This window comes from Lactuca virosa, chromosome 6, assembly GCF_052849685.1.
Source record: "Lactuca virosa cultivar CGN04683 chromosome 6, Lactuca_virosa_CGN04683_v6, whole genome shotgun sequence".
Classification (NCBI taxonomy): Eukaryota; Viridiplantae; Streptophyta; class Magnoliopsida; order Asterales; family Asteraceae; genus Lactuca; species Lactuca virosa.
This window is the reverse complement of record NC_136431.1, coordinates 242865187-242880058: the sequence shown is the minus strand read 5'-3', so window position 1 is coordinate 242880058 and position 14872 is coordinate 242865187. Positions and strand designations below refer to the sequence as shown.

General features: G+C 32.4%; 3 protein-coding genes across 6 annotated transcripts; 2 read left to right on the top strand and 1 right to left on the bottom strand.

Annotated features, from left to right (window-relative positions):
* The first annotated feature begins 517 nt into the window (after positions 1-517).
* LOC145121131 (serine/arginine-rich splicing factor SC35-like) lies at positions 518-3747 on the top strand. Of its 4 annotated transcripts, XR_013714511.1 has the most exons (10): positions 518-732; positions 819-897; positions 1464-1543; positions 1625-1691; positions 1801-1872; positions 1929-2111; positions 2349-2481; positions 2567-2641; positions 2857-2907; positions 3038-3747. XR_013714511.1 is itself a non-coding variant. In XM_079056917.1 (8 exons), exons 1-8 carry the CDS (start codon positions 657-659, stop codon positions 2570-2572), a joined length of 690 nt encoding a protein of 229 aa, XP_078913043.1. In that variant the 5' UTR covers positions 518-656; the 3' UTR covers positions 2573-2875. The 4 variants fall into 4 exon arrangements, 3 of the variants coding, with proteins under 3 accessions (XP_078913043.1, XP_078913044.1, XP_078913042.1); XM_079056917.1 differs by lacking the exon at positions 3038-3747 and having other exon boundaries at positions 1935-2111; positions 2567-2875; XM_079056918.1 differs by lacking the exon at positions 3038-3747 and having other exon boundaries at positions 2355-2481; positions 2567-2875.
* Positions 3748-8464: 4717 nt separating this feature from the next.
* On the top strand, positions 8465-10524 carry LOC145120096 (annexin Gh1-like). The gene is made up of 5 exons (XM_079055884.1): positions 8465-8577; positions 9279-9424; positions 9514-9732; positions 9819-10031; positions 10117-10524. The coding sequence occupies exons 1-5, from the start codon at positions 8502-8504 to the stop codon at positions 10411-10413; spliced, it is 951 nt and encodes a 316-aa protein (XP_078912010.1). The 5' UTR covers positions 8465-8501; the 3' UTR covers positions 10414-10524.
* A 1587-nt stretch (positions 10525-12111) lies between these two features.
* On the bottom strand, positions 12112-14147 carry LOC145118646 (Pentatricopeptide repeat (PPR) superfamily protein). Its single transcript, XM_079054342.1, has one exon. It carries the CDS (start codon positions 14070-14072, stop codon positions 12417-12419), a length of 1656 nt encoding a protein of 551 aa, XP_078910468.1. The 5' UTR covers positions 14073-14147; the 3' UTR covers positions 12112-12416.
* Positions 14148-14872: the final 725 nt, after the last annotated feature.

The following is a 14872-nucleotide window of genomic DNA, read 5'->3' as shown; positions in this document are numbered from 1 at the left end:
TCGTCAACAACTCTAGGTATCAAGGCTCGCAACCTAGCGTCATTCCGCCATCAACCCCTCACACATGATACATGATAGTTGACTCACATGAACTATATTGCTTTGAGTTTTGGGAACGTTAAATCATACTCAAAAGTAATAGAATAAACAATGAATCCAATCCTTCTCAAATCAGTTTTTAAAATCGATCACTTATCAAAGTCTTATCTTATTCAATAACAAATTCAATTATAAACCCACTTTACATTTTTTCTCCCTTACACCAAAAACCCTAGCAAAATCATTGATATTATATATAGAGATCTCAAACAAAGAAGAACCACAATTCTTCTTTTAAAAACTACTTCAATCAACTTTCTTTTAGATTAACGTTTGAATTGTAAATAGGGTATGATAGTAAATGGATAAATATAAGAATTTGAAAAGATATAAAACTTAAAAAATGTTTAATTAAAGATATGGATAAATATGTTATTTTGAAGTTTAAAGGGGTAAATACGAAGTTTTGATTTTTTAGCATTCTCTTTCAAGCACTCTTATTTATCGATTTTCTCACGGCTGGTACAAATCGGTTCGCTTCAGAGGTGGTAGATTGCAGTATCGCACACACAAACCCTAACAGGAAACCCTAGATCGTCCCGCGAGGAGATACAAAAATGTCGCATTTTGGTAGAGCAGGTCCTCCAGATATCACAGATACCTATTCGCTTCTCGTGCTTAACATCACTTTCCGTAAGTTGATACTAATTTTGTCTTCTGATTTATACAAACCCGATATTCTGGTAAAAGAAAATTATCTATCCTAATTTTGTTTTCAGGTACTACTGCTGATGATTTGTTCCCGCTTTTTGATAAATATGGGAAAGTGGTTGATGTTTTCATCCCTAGAGATCGCAGGTACGAATTTCCCCTCAATTTGATTTACAATTTCACGAGCGATGTTAGGTGGCGTTGGCATTTGTGTAGTAATCGAATCGTTATGAATGTGTTATTGTTTAGAGATTTTGTTGTTTATAAGTTTCATACCCAGATCATGGATAGGAAAATTGTTCCATTTCGAATTCTCTGTTAAAAAAACAAAATAGATAGAGTAGTTATCAGCTCTTACATCGAAATTATGGGAAGCTCCAAGAAGATCTAATTTTTACCTAAGTACCTGATGGCTAAAAAGTATGATCTATAATATCGACATCGATTCTTTTTGCAAGTTGAACACATAGGTTTCACTAGCACTACTTTTTGTGAAGTCTGTAGGCTGTAGCTAACATTTGAACTTAAACTTAGGTTTTTAGGAGTGTTCAATCAAATGTCTAAAACTCTGTTCAACACCCAGAAAACAGGGATTCTTATGGATCAAAATCATTGCTGTTACACATTTGCTCAAAACAGCTAAAGATGATAGATTTAAACTTAAATCACATTTGTTTTTTTTTTTAAACGTGTAATTATTGTGGTGATTAAAGGACTGGAGATTCTCGTGGGTTTGCCTTTGTTCGATACAAGTATGCAGATGAGGCACAAAAGGCAGTTGAAAAGCTTGATGGTGAGTATTTGATCTTTCATTTTCTTGTAATGTATTTCCTTTTATGAATTGAAATAAATGCACTTGTGGCAATCCTTTCAGGAAGAGTTGTTGATGGAAGAGAGATGATGGTTCAGTTTGCCAAATATGGGCCAAATGCTGAAAAAATGTGAGTCACATTCACATATAATATAACATATATTTCCAAATTCCAAGAATCAGAGTTGAAAAAGTATATGGTTGTTTGGCTAATGTGGTTGTTTTCATTCTTGTTTTAGTCACAAAGGAAGGATACTTGAACCAGTAGAAAAGCTGAAGGGTGGATCAAGGAGCCGAAGTCCTAGACCAAGGTATGTATTTTTGACCATTCTACCCTTGTATTGGAGTTGATGTTTAGTGAATGTAGTTCCAGGTATAGAGATGAATACAGGGGCTACAGGAGGAGAAGTCGCAGCAGAAGCAGAGACAGATATTATGGAAGGGACAGAGATCGTTACAGAAGTAGGGGTAGGAGCCCTGATTATCATACAAGACACAGGAGGGGTAGATATGATGATGAGAGAAGAAGCCCAAGTAGGTCTCCTGTAAGGTAAAAAGACTTAAATGCCCTTATCATTGAAAATAGCAGCCCTAAAAAGTTTTTTTTTTTTTCAGTTGTCTGTTTAAAGTTGATGTTTTGTTAAGAACCTGATGGACTATTCGCTATTCTATATGTGTTTGTTACTTACATAGAAGTACACTAGTCTTGAAAAGACTAGAATGCCCTTATCCCTAGAAAGTTTGTGTAGTATCATGTGATGTGTCAATAAACTGATGGATTACACAGAAGCAGGTCTCCTCCACGTAGGAGTAGGACACCTTCTAGAAGCAGAAGCCCTGAAGGAGGACGAAATGAGAAAGTATCATCATCCCATGGTAGAGCTGATTCCAGAAGCCCTTTGCAGCGTTCTTATTCCGATGTAATTTTCTTTTTTCTTGTGGAATCATTGATTCCGGATGTTGATATATTTTTTTTACTGATTAGTTTTATCTTTTGTTTGACAGGAATAATTTACTGAAAAAAGGTTTGAAAGATGAATTCTTGAACTTGTTTGCTGGTTGGTGCATCGTATTGTTAAGGTTAATCTTTTTTCATCCCATGCTTGCATTTTGGTTTCACATTATCAAGACTATTGCTTTTGTGTTTTTTTGTTTTGGATGTTTATGGGGTGTGTTAATGTTGTTTTTTTTTATTTTTTAAAATGGATAAGTATTGGTGTAAGAAATTTGGGAACTGAATGTGTTTTTTGGTGTGGAATATGTGGTTGATGTTGATGTTGCTGTGGGGAGAATAGAATGAGATGAGATTGTGTAGCAGCAGCTGTTGATTTCACTTTGTGAGAGTGGTAAGAGAAACAACACACTTTCTGTTGCTCAAGTCAAGTGTGATTTTATAGATATGGATATTAATTTATTATGAATGAAAATAAAAATACTTGCTGCTGACTTGAGATATTTTATTTGGGTAAAAAAAAGGAGTTTTAGTTGGTTGCTGAGAATGAGATGATCATGATCATGATAGATGATGATGATGTTGCTGCTGATAGCTATCAAAATGTTGTCATCCTTTGGTAGCTGTTGTGTAGCAGAGCCTAATAATCAATCTCATTATTCTTCAAGGTTAGAAGTACATGATTTGATATGATATGCTTCTCCTTTTAAAAAAAAGTCTTTGTACATATGCATGTATCTTTAAGGAAAATTGCAGTAAATAGGACAGAGTTGAAGGTGACTAGTTACTAATGTTGTTACCATTGTGACCTGCAATAGCAGGTTTTACAGGTTACCTCTTATGTGGCATCCAACTTTTTTTTTTTCTTATCTATTTTTGATTTTATATTGATATTAAATTGGTTGGACCTACAATATACACCACATGGATGTCCAAAGAAGGGTGACCTGTAAACCTTGTTGTGGCAGGTCATAAGACATTTAGAACAACATTATTAATTACTTATTCTTTCAGACATTAATATGACAAAAATGACTTATTAAGTACATACAAAAATAGTTGGTTGCCCCAAATAGCAAAATTAGTTGGTAATTTTTGTGCCAGTGTCAGAAACTAATATATCATATCTTTTGAGTTTGTACAACTTTTGTTGATTTGAATTGAGGCAAACAAGAAGCAATAGCTTTTCATGTAATATTTGATGAGATTATATGAGTTTTTGCATATTATTTGATCTCTTTTGTTAGTTAAATTGTTTTACATATTTGTATATTTGTTCGTTAGTTTGTTTTACCATATCAGTGTCAAATATAACAAAATGATCCATTTTAAGAATTTTTTTTTTTTGGGTAGAAATCAACTATGCCAAATCTTTTGAACATAGAGTCTATGTTCTCATTTGGAACCATATCAAATAATATAAAATCATATATACCAATTAAAATCTTATTATCTCTAGCTTGATCATTTCCTTTGAGTATTTAATAAAGATATCCATATTTCGTTTGTGGGTTCACAAAAAGCAACATGTGTTCTTTTTTCATCTTCCATTAGAGCAATAAAATTTCTAGCTTCATAATTGTAATGAATTAGATAAAAGGTTAATTCATCATAAGATTTTACTTTTGAAAATTTCATTGACATTACTACCCAAGCTTCTTTACTTTTACCTCTTGCATGGCTTTCAAAAAGGCTGGCCCAAAAGTTAAGAATATCTTTGGTTGATTTAGTTTTCAAATAAGAATAAAAATTTTGAAAAAGGGTTTCGTTGATTTAGTTTTTAAAAGTTTTCCAATAAAATGAAGGTTTTATGTTTTTCAAATTGTATGTAAATTAGCAAAGTCATTTTTATAGTTTTTAAATGTTTTCTAAATATCTAAAATGGAAAATAAAAACTCTACCCAGTTTTTATAAAACTTTCATTGAAAATTGAAAATAAAAACTCAACTCTGTTTTGTAAAAACATTTTCTTGGAAATGAAAATAATTTTCTACAACCAAAGGTATTGTGTTTGGTGGTGGAATATTGTTTTCATTTTCCAAGAAAATGTTTTCAGAAAATAGAGTTTTCTATTTGAGTTTTTATTTTCAGTTTTCAATGAAAATTTTAGAAAATACGTTTGTTGGAACGGATGAAGTTTTCATTTTCCATCTTATAAATTTAGAAAACTTTGTAAAACTGTAAAAACAATTTTTCTAATTTACATACAAACTTTTTATTTTTATAAATCTTAAGTTTTAAAATCGATCTTCTAAAATGAGTAACAAAAGTTTCTTTTTGTTTTTTGGTAGAAACACGATCAATCCTATATTGAAAGACTTCAAACCTTCTACAAAAATACCTTGGTATGGTGAGATCAAACTTACACACACTTGCATTTACAATGGAAATGTAACATTTAACCCTCAAATATATATTAACACTTTAAAGCATATAAATAGACATGAACTGAAGCTTCTGTGTGAGGAGGATGAAGATTTAGTGAAAGCTTGGATTTTTATATCGCAAGATGCGCAAACTGGTAACACGTAAACGAGACAATTTTTGGAATCGTGTTTTAGACCACTTTAATACGCTATTAGGAAGGCAAACAAATTGGACGTACGACACGAATGACATATTTGACAATCTTAAAAATATGCACAAAAGTGTTAGCAACGATTTCAATATTTTATCAACTACAAGCTATCAATACAAGCTTACCGACGACGGTAAAGCATTCGACCATCAAAAAACGTGTGATGTTTGTCGTAAGGGTCCAAAATGAGTTATTAATCTGGAGACGGCCCATTCGAATCAACCACCAGCTCCAACAAAAGGCCAAGAACTTCCGAGTCAGATGTGGGTTTTGGCCTCGACCTTAATGGTGACTTCAACGACACCGAGGGGGAGGGTCCACCTGAAGTTCAGTCGACCATCAGGAAGGGACGAAGGGAAACGGGCGCCGTCTTCATCCGGAAAAGTGAGTAGCGAAGACATACTTTCGGAAAAAAATAGACAAAACTCTACTTTTTCTCGAAATAAAATATGAAAAAACGGAGAATGCTCGTCGCCAAAAAATAGCACTTACCGATCTTCAAATTATAAACACAAAGCCCCAACCGGATTTCGACCCGAAAAATCAAGCAACATTTTTAAAAATTCAATGACAAGTCCGCGAAAAATATGACAATTAGGTTCTAAGGTTTTTTATATTTATGTTTTACAATATTTTCTATGTTTTTTTAGCAATTTAGGTTTAAATTTCTATGTTTTTATGTTTTTTTAGTAATTTCGGTTTTAAATTTTTATGTTTTTATGTTTTTTTAGTAATTTAGGTTTTAATTTTCTATGTTTTTTTAAGTAATGTATCGAGTTTTTAAGTAATGTAAAATATTTTTTTATGTTTAATAATTATGTTTTAATCTAATGTCAAAATAAATAAATAAATAAATAAGATAAATAATATGGAGTGATAACAATTTCAAGGGGTAGTAGTGTGTTAATACTCCTAGCACTTTGCCATATCACTTTTTTGCTTACCACGGTTATCTTTTTGTCTTAGCACCTAAATCTTAACATTTTATAGGGAGTGATAATACTTTTAGCGCTTCATTTTTTTTCTTTTTCAAAATTAATTAAATTATATATATATTTTTTAAAACACAACAATTAATATTAAATAATTTTTATTTTTTTAAACCACAAACCATTCATATCAATTAAATTATATTTTTTAAAACAAAAACATTATTAAAAAGTCACAATAAGGTTTTTCAGGGGGTTTTGTGCTAATTCTGGAAATTTATGTTGTAAAAAAAATTGTAAGTTGGGGTTGAATCTGTCATAAGGCTAAAATCGAGGGACCAAAACAGCCAAATCGTAATTTCTGTGTCTTCTTCCTCCCTGCTACCCGACGAAGAGCTTTGAAGTTCTTTCTCTTTTCGTTAACCTGCAAAATTCGATTTCTTTTAAACAAACTGATTTGTGAATCACATTGTCCCATTTCTTTCTCTCTCATCTTGTTAAGATCCTAGTGACATGGTCTGTAGCGAGCCCCCTAGTGAGCGCTATGGGTGGTGTTCCATTTCTTTGGCGAGCTTAGCGACTGATCTTGGCGAGGCCACTTCTAGCAGCCTTAGCCTTATGTGGAGGGAGTGAACCATTCCCAACTCATTCAACCTATTTGTTATATTATTTTTTCCTCTCTCCCCTATCTTCCATCTTTTCCAGCACACAACACATGAAAATTACATATTTTCCAACACACTCAACCCATTCAATTGAATACATACAAAACAACATATGGTACAAGTAAACAAGCACAATGTATAAGAGAAAAGAGAGAGGGGGAAGTAACGGACTGAACAACCCGCTAGATTCTTTGTTTGTGCCGATGCTCTGGCTGAAACATGCCGCCGACGATACCGCCAACCCAAATGCCTTATCCCGCCACGACTCCGTGCACCCTTAAGGTATGTGGCAAGTCTTTACAAAATCTTTGAATTTGGAGAGTAAAAATTTTCGCCTTTAGCTTTTACAAAAAACTAAGCATGTTTGTAAAATACAAAAAATGGTTTTAAATCTTTCAATAAAAATTGATATTTTTAATATATTTGAAAAACTATATTTTACTTTCAAAATTTCCACTTAAATATTTCATCAATATTTAGTAAACTATTAAAATACTAGATTTTATATGCGTTTGACAAGTGCAACATTTTTGGATGTGGCATCATTTTTTTTTTGGAGCCGAGGCAGTTTAAGGCATCAATTGTTGAGCTAATGCAACACTTGATGAAAATGACTGAAGTCTGCGAACCACATATGCAACCTTCTGCAGTATAAAAGGTGGACCAAACGGCTGTAGCATGTAATAAGAAGTTTGTTTGTTTTTTAACATCTGCAGTAAACTGAAATTACCTATACAATAGTTAAAAATAAATCTAAATAAAAAATTTATTTAGTTTAATCGTATGCAAATCTAAGATAAAGATCATTGTGATTATATGACTTTTAAAGAGGTTTGTATAAAAGAATTTAACATAATATTTGTTAAATAACAACAAATAAAATTATTAATTTAGCTAAAACATGTTATTGTTGTTAAAATTTTGACAACGATGATTATTTTTCCGGTTAACTTAAATAAATTTGGTAATTTTAATGATTAACTTTGTAATTTATTAATATTTGGTTATAGATAATATAACATAAAAATTATTTATATGAAATTTTACAAACGGTTTTGAAATTATGTAAAATATACTCAAATTGTTTATAATATTCTTCAAATATTATTAAAATAATAAAAATGTTGTTGAAAAAAAATTAAAACAAATCTAAGTTGAATAATATAACTTAAAATAAGTGAGAAGTGGTTTGAAGAGGATGATCCAGTGTTGCGCACCAATTTTTAAGTTAGAAGTCTTCCAAAAAAACAAACAGCTGTGAAAGATCAAGTGCTGCGCGGTGTAACAAGAAGTGGTCAGAAATGGTTTTTCTGAAAAAACAAACAACACCTAAATATTCTCCTATCTTTTCTTCTCGAAGTAGCATAGAATGATGCATTTCTTTTCTATTTATCATCCTATGAAGATCAAATCTCAAAAAAATAAAATGAGATTATTAAACAAAAATGTAATTTGCGATTTGATTTGAATATCATTATAACAAAGTGAAATCATAGGCAAACGCACCAACAATACTTAATTGATATGTATTTAACACATATTAAATACCGTACATTAATGTTAGAAATATGTTTAATATCAGATTTACAGTTTAGCATAAGAGATTGTACTTTATAATTAGTAACAATTACTTAATTAATTTTAATGATATATTTTTTTAACAAGTATAAGTTATTAACCTATAGACATTCCAAATTCTATTTTTAGATGAATTTAATTGTAAAATTTAAAGAATAGCAATAAGCAATTATAGTAATCTTTACGTCTATAAAGCAAAGCTGGAAAGGAACGAACGCCTGACATTGTTGCACAGAGGATGTCGACGATTACCGTTCCGGCAGAGGTTCCTCCCGTCTCCGACGACGTTGAGCAGCTTCATAAAGCTTTTGAAGGTTTTTCTATAAATTCATCCATTTTAATTAGAATCGTTATTTATTTTCATTGGATTGTCAATGCTGTACACTTCAATTTGATGTACGAATCTCGACTGATTTCTCTCGTTAATATCTCCATACGTGTTTATCAATTGTTTACCCTTGTTGTTTATCTTCTTATCCAGAAATCTATTCTCAAAATTCTCTCTAATTTGATCAGTTTTTGAAAATTATTATCATCATCATCGGATTGTCAATGCTGTTGTATGAAATTGAATGTCGACTGATTTCTTTCCTTTCTGATCTCGTAATGTGGATATACAAATTGATTATCATGTAACCTGTTTTGTATATGCAATAATCTGTAAAACGATAGTAATCATTTCGTAAATCTGATCATGATTTTGAATCCACTTCTATCCTATAATGGCGCATTAATGATCGAATCCAACCTTTAATTGTGCCATGTTTTGAGTTGTTTTTGGAGGATAGATCAATCATCAATTATATGATATGATTAATTTCATGTCGATTGATTGTGATGTTTTAATCAAAAGAAATGCTAGGAAAACGAAGAAGATCATGCATGAAAGTTGTAAATCGCTTTGGATTTGTGAAGAAGATGATTGGTGCCTTATTTACCTATTAATCCTCTTTCGAATCAATTATCACATCTTTTCCTGATGAATTTCGTTTCCAATTTTTTGATTCTGTTGAAGGATGGGGAACAAACGAGGGTTTGATCATCGAGATTTTAGCTCACAGAAACGCAGACCAGCGTAAGCTTATCCGCCATACTTATGCTGAAACTTACAAAGAAGATCTCCTTAAAGCTCTTGAAAAGGAACTCACAAGCGACTTCGAGGTACATTCAAACCTAATTTAATTACTTTTCCATTCATAAATCTACTCAAAACCAGGTTTAATCTGATCTATTTTTGTTAATTAATTTAGAGGATTATTCTTCTCTGGACACTCGATCCACCTGAAAGAGATGCATTTTTGGCAAACGAAGCAACAAAGAAAGGAGCTAAAAGTAATCATGTTCTTGCTGAAATAGCTTCCACAAGATCCTCACAAGATCTTCTTCTTGTAAAGAAAGCTTATCATCTTCGTTATCAGAAATCCATGGAAGAAGATGTTGCACATACCACAACTGGGGATTTCGGAAAGGTAGTACAACAACTACAAAGTACAAACTATTGTTTTCATTTCAAGGGCATTTTTGTAATTTCATTGTTCTTTTTTTGGTTCTGTAGTTGTTGTGGCCTTTGGTGACGAGTTACAGATATGAAGGGGATGAAGTGGACATGTCGCTTGCAAAAACAGAAGCAAAATTACTCCATGATAAAATTACAGAGAAATGTTATAACGATGATGATTTTATAAGAATTATCACCACAAGAAGCAAACCACAAATCAATGCAACTTTGAATCATTACAAGAACGAGTTTGGACAAGATATTAACAAGGTATGAACATTGACTTATTGACTTTGAATCATTACAAGAATGAGTTTATATTAAATTTATGTCAAAAAAAATAAAATGTTTATAGGATTTAAAAGCTGATCCAAAAGACGAGTTTTTAGCAATTTTAAGGGCAACAATAAAGGGATTAACGTATCCTGTGAAATACTTTGAGAAAAGGTTAAGGCTAGCAATTGAGAAGACAGGGACTGATGAAAGTGCACTCTCAAGAATTGTGGCTACACGAGCTGAATTTGACATGAAAATTATTAAAGAAGAATATAAAAAGAGAAGCAGTGTTTCATTAGATGAAGCTATTGCTAAAGATACTAGAGGAGATTACGAAGACATGCTTCTAGCTCTTGTTGGTACTAGTGAATCTTAAAATCTGAACTTATTTCAGATTGTTTGTTTGCAGTTTTATTATGATTTTTAAAATTGTTTGTTTAATTTTTCTTTGCTTATGTTTTGTGACATTGCACATATTATAAAGCATTTCACATTTTAATGTAACGACTAGAAGGAAGTGATAGTGATGCGTTATCAAAATTGGAAAAAAGAAGTGATGAGTCATGAGATGTGTTATAAAAATTGGAAACGACTACTAATTCAATTTTCTAGTACGCATGATGTATTTACCTTTCGCATTTTATATTTTCTATATAGCATCATCTTATTTTCTCTCCATTCTCCTCTAATTATGCAAAATCCAGAAAATAGTCACATTTAAATTCACTTTTTTTTTTTGTTAAAATAAAATTACTACAAGTCAATTTTCTTTAATAAATAATTAAAATCAATTAAGAAAAATGGTTAATAAAAACAAAATTAATGAAAATGCAAATACTTGGTTACTTACAAATATAAAGTTCATCATTGAAAAAAAACATGAATTAGAAAAAAACGAAACTAAAACAAACTACGAGATCAAGCCTGACCGATATATTTTTTCTTGATGTCCAGGTCGTCTCCCGAAAGATGGTGGTGCTTTACATAAAAAATTTCATATCTTTTCCTCACAAGCCTTTTATTTTTTTGGCCACTTTATCCTTTTCAAATGTCGAATGTTCAGTGAAATTCAAGTTATATTGTTCGAAACTCATTGTCATTTTCTGCATTTCTTCCTGATTTGGTGAATCCCAATGCACTTGAAGATCCATCCCCCTTCCTTGTTGCTGAACGTGTCATCTTTATTCAAATCTAACCCGCCACGAACATTGGAAGAAGTTGTGCTATTGCTCAACAATGTTTTTGTTCTTTTTTCTTACATCGGCTTCGACCTCTTTCTTTTGCATGTCTCTCCATTTTCAGCTTTTTGCTAAAATTTTCCAAATGTCATTATATTTGAATATTTGAATGACCTTCCATTGTTGCCATCACAAAATAATTGATATGCATCTTAGAGAATTTTATCACTATGTCCGCTTTTCCTTTAGTTTTTAGGTTGTTGTACAATTCGGTCATCTTTGAAACATGCTTACAAATATCTCGAAACTTTGTATTCAATTGGTGTTTACTACAGTAGTCACCACACCCTATTTGTCCGAGAAATCTTTCGGTAATGAATAGCAAAACATGATCAATCAGTTGTGCATTTCCTTCCTTTTCATCACCGGATATGTCGAGCCACACTTTTGTTAACATCAATTCTTCCATTAGAATCCACCATACGAAGGGAGTTGGTTGTCAAAGATCTACTCGGGTGAGAGGGGTTGAGTTTCCCATACGAAGTCGCCATCCGACTTGTCGAGGGTTTGGGTTTGTGGGTTGGGGGGGGGGGGGGGGAATAGGGAAATAAGTTGATGAATTTTTTCGACCGGATTTTGGGATGACATTGTTGGCATCCATTTTGTTGTAAATTATACACTTATATTTCATGAAAATTCTTCATACTTTCGAAAAATAATATAAAGTAATGTAATGTTGCAAAAACTATTTCGTCCCATTTTGGTCATATTACAAAAATGTATGTAACTTTGATCTACAATTGAAAGGCAAATCACTTTACCAAAAACCAGAAATGATAATAAAAATTAAATGTATGTGATCTAAATCTTGTTGTTGGTGTTCAAGACAAGAACAATACTCAAAAGGGCAAGTCTATAAGATGCAGATCTAAGATTTCTTGTTAAACAACACGTGTGTGTAAATGACATAAGATGTAAAATTATGATGAAATTACCCACCCTTATGTCCAAAGTTTTATATCTAGTCGATGTCCATCACTCCATCTTCAATCACAGTGCCTTCTTTATAGGCACAAATGAAGAGCAACTCTAACAAAACATAGTTAGTTTTCTTTTTCTTAATCCATTTTAAAGAAAAGTTGATGCATGTGTTTGGAACTTGATCAAGTATTTTATTTTATCATCTCTTCTCTGATGATTTTCAAAAATGCCACCCTTTAGCTCTCCAATATTTCTGTGCATTTTCATCATGTCGACCTTTCTTCATCTTTAAAAACAGTTTATAAGCCATTTCCACTTTCTTTGAAGCAATTAGTTTGTTACTCAACTTAGCAGATATAAGCCTACTAGGACAAAACCCTTTCTTCAAACACTCCTCCATAACTATCACAGCATTTTCAAGTTGACCATTGTTACAAAGCCCATTGATGATGTACTCATAAACTTCCACATCACAAAAACAACCACTTTCTTCTTCCATCTCATCCCATACCTGCAAAAGCATACCACATTTCCCAAATCTTGAAAGTCTCATAAGCAGAATCTTGTAACAATTTACTGATATCACACACCCTGCATCTTTTGCTTTCTTGTAAATCATCATAGCAGCATGTGGTGGGCCATAGCTACAAAGAAACTCAATAAACAAGGTTATTGTCCCAGTTGTGGGCCTCATCCCTCTACCTATCATTTCATCAAACATTTCAATAGCATCTGATACTCTTCGGGATTTAAGAAAAGCAGAGATTATCGAAATATAAGTGTTCATATTTGGTTCACAATTATCATTCAACATAAGATTGTAGTATTTCAAACATTCATCAATATCTCCAATTGATATGAAGTTGAAGATCATTGAGTTGAAAAGGTTCACATTCAACACACATCTTTTCTTCTCTTTCAATTTCATGAACATGTCAATGGCATCATTGATTCTACCAGCTCTCCCTAAGCCCTCAAGAAGGTAGCTAAAAGTTAAACTATCAGGATCAAATCCATCTTCCACCATTTCCTTCAAAACCCTTTTGATTTCATCCACCTTACCAAATTTGGAAAACCCACATAGTAGTATGTTATATGTCTCACAATCAAACTGCACCTTTTCTTTCATTTTATGCAACCAAGAACTTGCAGTGGCTACATGAGACCGATTACAAAGGCATCTTAGCATGACTTTTAGAGACTCCAAATCATACTCCATCCCAAATTCTTCCAGTTTCTTGAACATATGTAAAGCTTTTGAAACTCGATTGGCCTTAACATAACTATCCATAAAAATAAACAATGTTTCATGATTAGGGTTCAAACCTTTCTCCTTCATTTCACCAAACAAATTGATCATATAATCAAAGAATTTCCTTCTTCCTAACCCTTTAAGAACAATATTATAACTATCAACATTCCCAAATACCTTCCCCTGTTCGATAGCCCACTTGAAAAACGCAACCATAGATCCCCCATCTAAACTCCCTCTGTTCAGTACTTTAGATACTAAATCAGTAGTCACTTCAATATCAACAGCAGCTGCTGTTAAAGCTCGTTTAATTTCAGATTTCCCATTCAATTTCTGAATGAAGATCCCTCTCAACTTATCTTCAGGTGATAGCAACATCTCCACATTTTTGTGCAATTCTGACCTAGGTTTTCCGATTGGATGTGTATTACAATGACGGATGGGTAAAAGATCAGACAATTGATCCAACACATGGCGTTCGTCCTTGTTGATACTGTTTTCCGTAGGTTTCTTGTCATCCGAATTCAATAGATCAACTGTTTGTGTAGAAAATGGCAATAACGAAATCGAGGGATGAAGAATTTGAGAAGTGTACCTTATTATGCTGAACCTAGCAAGCAACATGACTGTAAAGCGAAAACGCTACACCGTGAATTTTGTCTGCGTTCCGTTCATTACTTCATTTGTCCAGGAGGGTAAACGACGTCGTAGGTTTGTTACCAACTTATCCCACATCGGTCATATACTCATATACATTTTACTTTTAACCTATACTTTTGATATACATCAATATCATAACTTTAGAAATTAAAAAAAATATTTAAACCTCTCCCCCTACGGCGTTGGTGGCCCACACTCGCCGTCGGTGGACGTCTCTCTTCCTCTCCACCATCGTCTTCCTCCTCTCACCATCGCCTTTTCCGGCCATCCTCTGTCGGCGAAACCCGTCTGTAGTTTTACTTTTACACTAAAATTAAACCTTTTTATACTTAGAGGGTGTTTGTTTTAATTTTTAAAATGACTTTTATTTTTATCTTTTAGAAAAAGTCATAAAGATGTTTGTTTAAGTGAAAAAGGACTTTTGGAAATAACTTTTTAATAGAATAAATTGAGCCTTTTTGAAAAGTCACGATTATGTGATTTTTCCCAACTTTTCAACAGTAAAAGTATTATATTACCAATATATCCCCATCTATTCTAATCAATTCTTCATTCACAACATATGATTCCCTACTTTCTCCTAAAAGTTAACCCAAACACTTTAACTTTTGACTTTTTCCCTTCAAAAGTTAATCCAAACACATTTTAAAAAACAACTTTTATAAAAAGTCATTTTACAAAAAAGACTTTTCCCCACAAAAGCTAAGCCAAACATCCTCTTAACTAAAAATGCATAAAGTCGGCTAATGTTTGATTTGACGAAA

Coding starts and splice junctions, on each gene's coding strand:
- LOC145120096 (XM_079055884.1), top strand. CDS start 8,502: ATGTCGACGATTACCGTTCCGGCAGAGGTTCCTCCCGTCTCCGACGAC. Junction 8,578..9,278: donor GCTTCATAAAGCTTTTGAAG/GTTTTTCTATAA, acceptor ATTCTGTTGAAG/GATGGGGAACAAACGAGGGT. Junction 9,425..9,513: donor AACTCACAAGCGACTTCGAG/GTACATTCAAAC, acceptor TAATTAATTTAG/AGGATTATTCTTCTCTGGAC.
- LOC145121131 (XM_079056916.1), top strand. CDS start 657: ATGTCGCATTTTGGTAGAGCAGGTCCTCCAGATATCACAGATACCTAT. Junction 898..1,463: donor TTCATCCCTAGAGATCGCAG/GTACGAATTTCC, acceptor TGGTGATTAAAG/GACTGGAGATTCTCGTGGGT. Junction 1,692..1,800: donor GGGCCAAATGCTGAAAAAAT/GTGAGTCACATT, acceptor TTCTTGTTTTAG/TCACAAAGGAAGGATACTTG.
- LOC145118646 (XM_079054342.1), bottom strand. CDS start 14,072: ATGTTGCTTGCTAGGTTCAGCATAATAAGGTACACTTCTCAAATTCTT.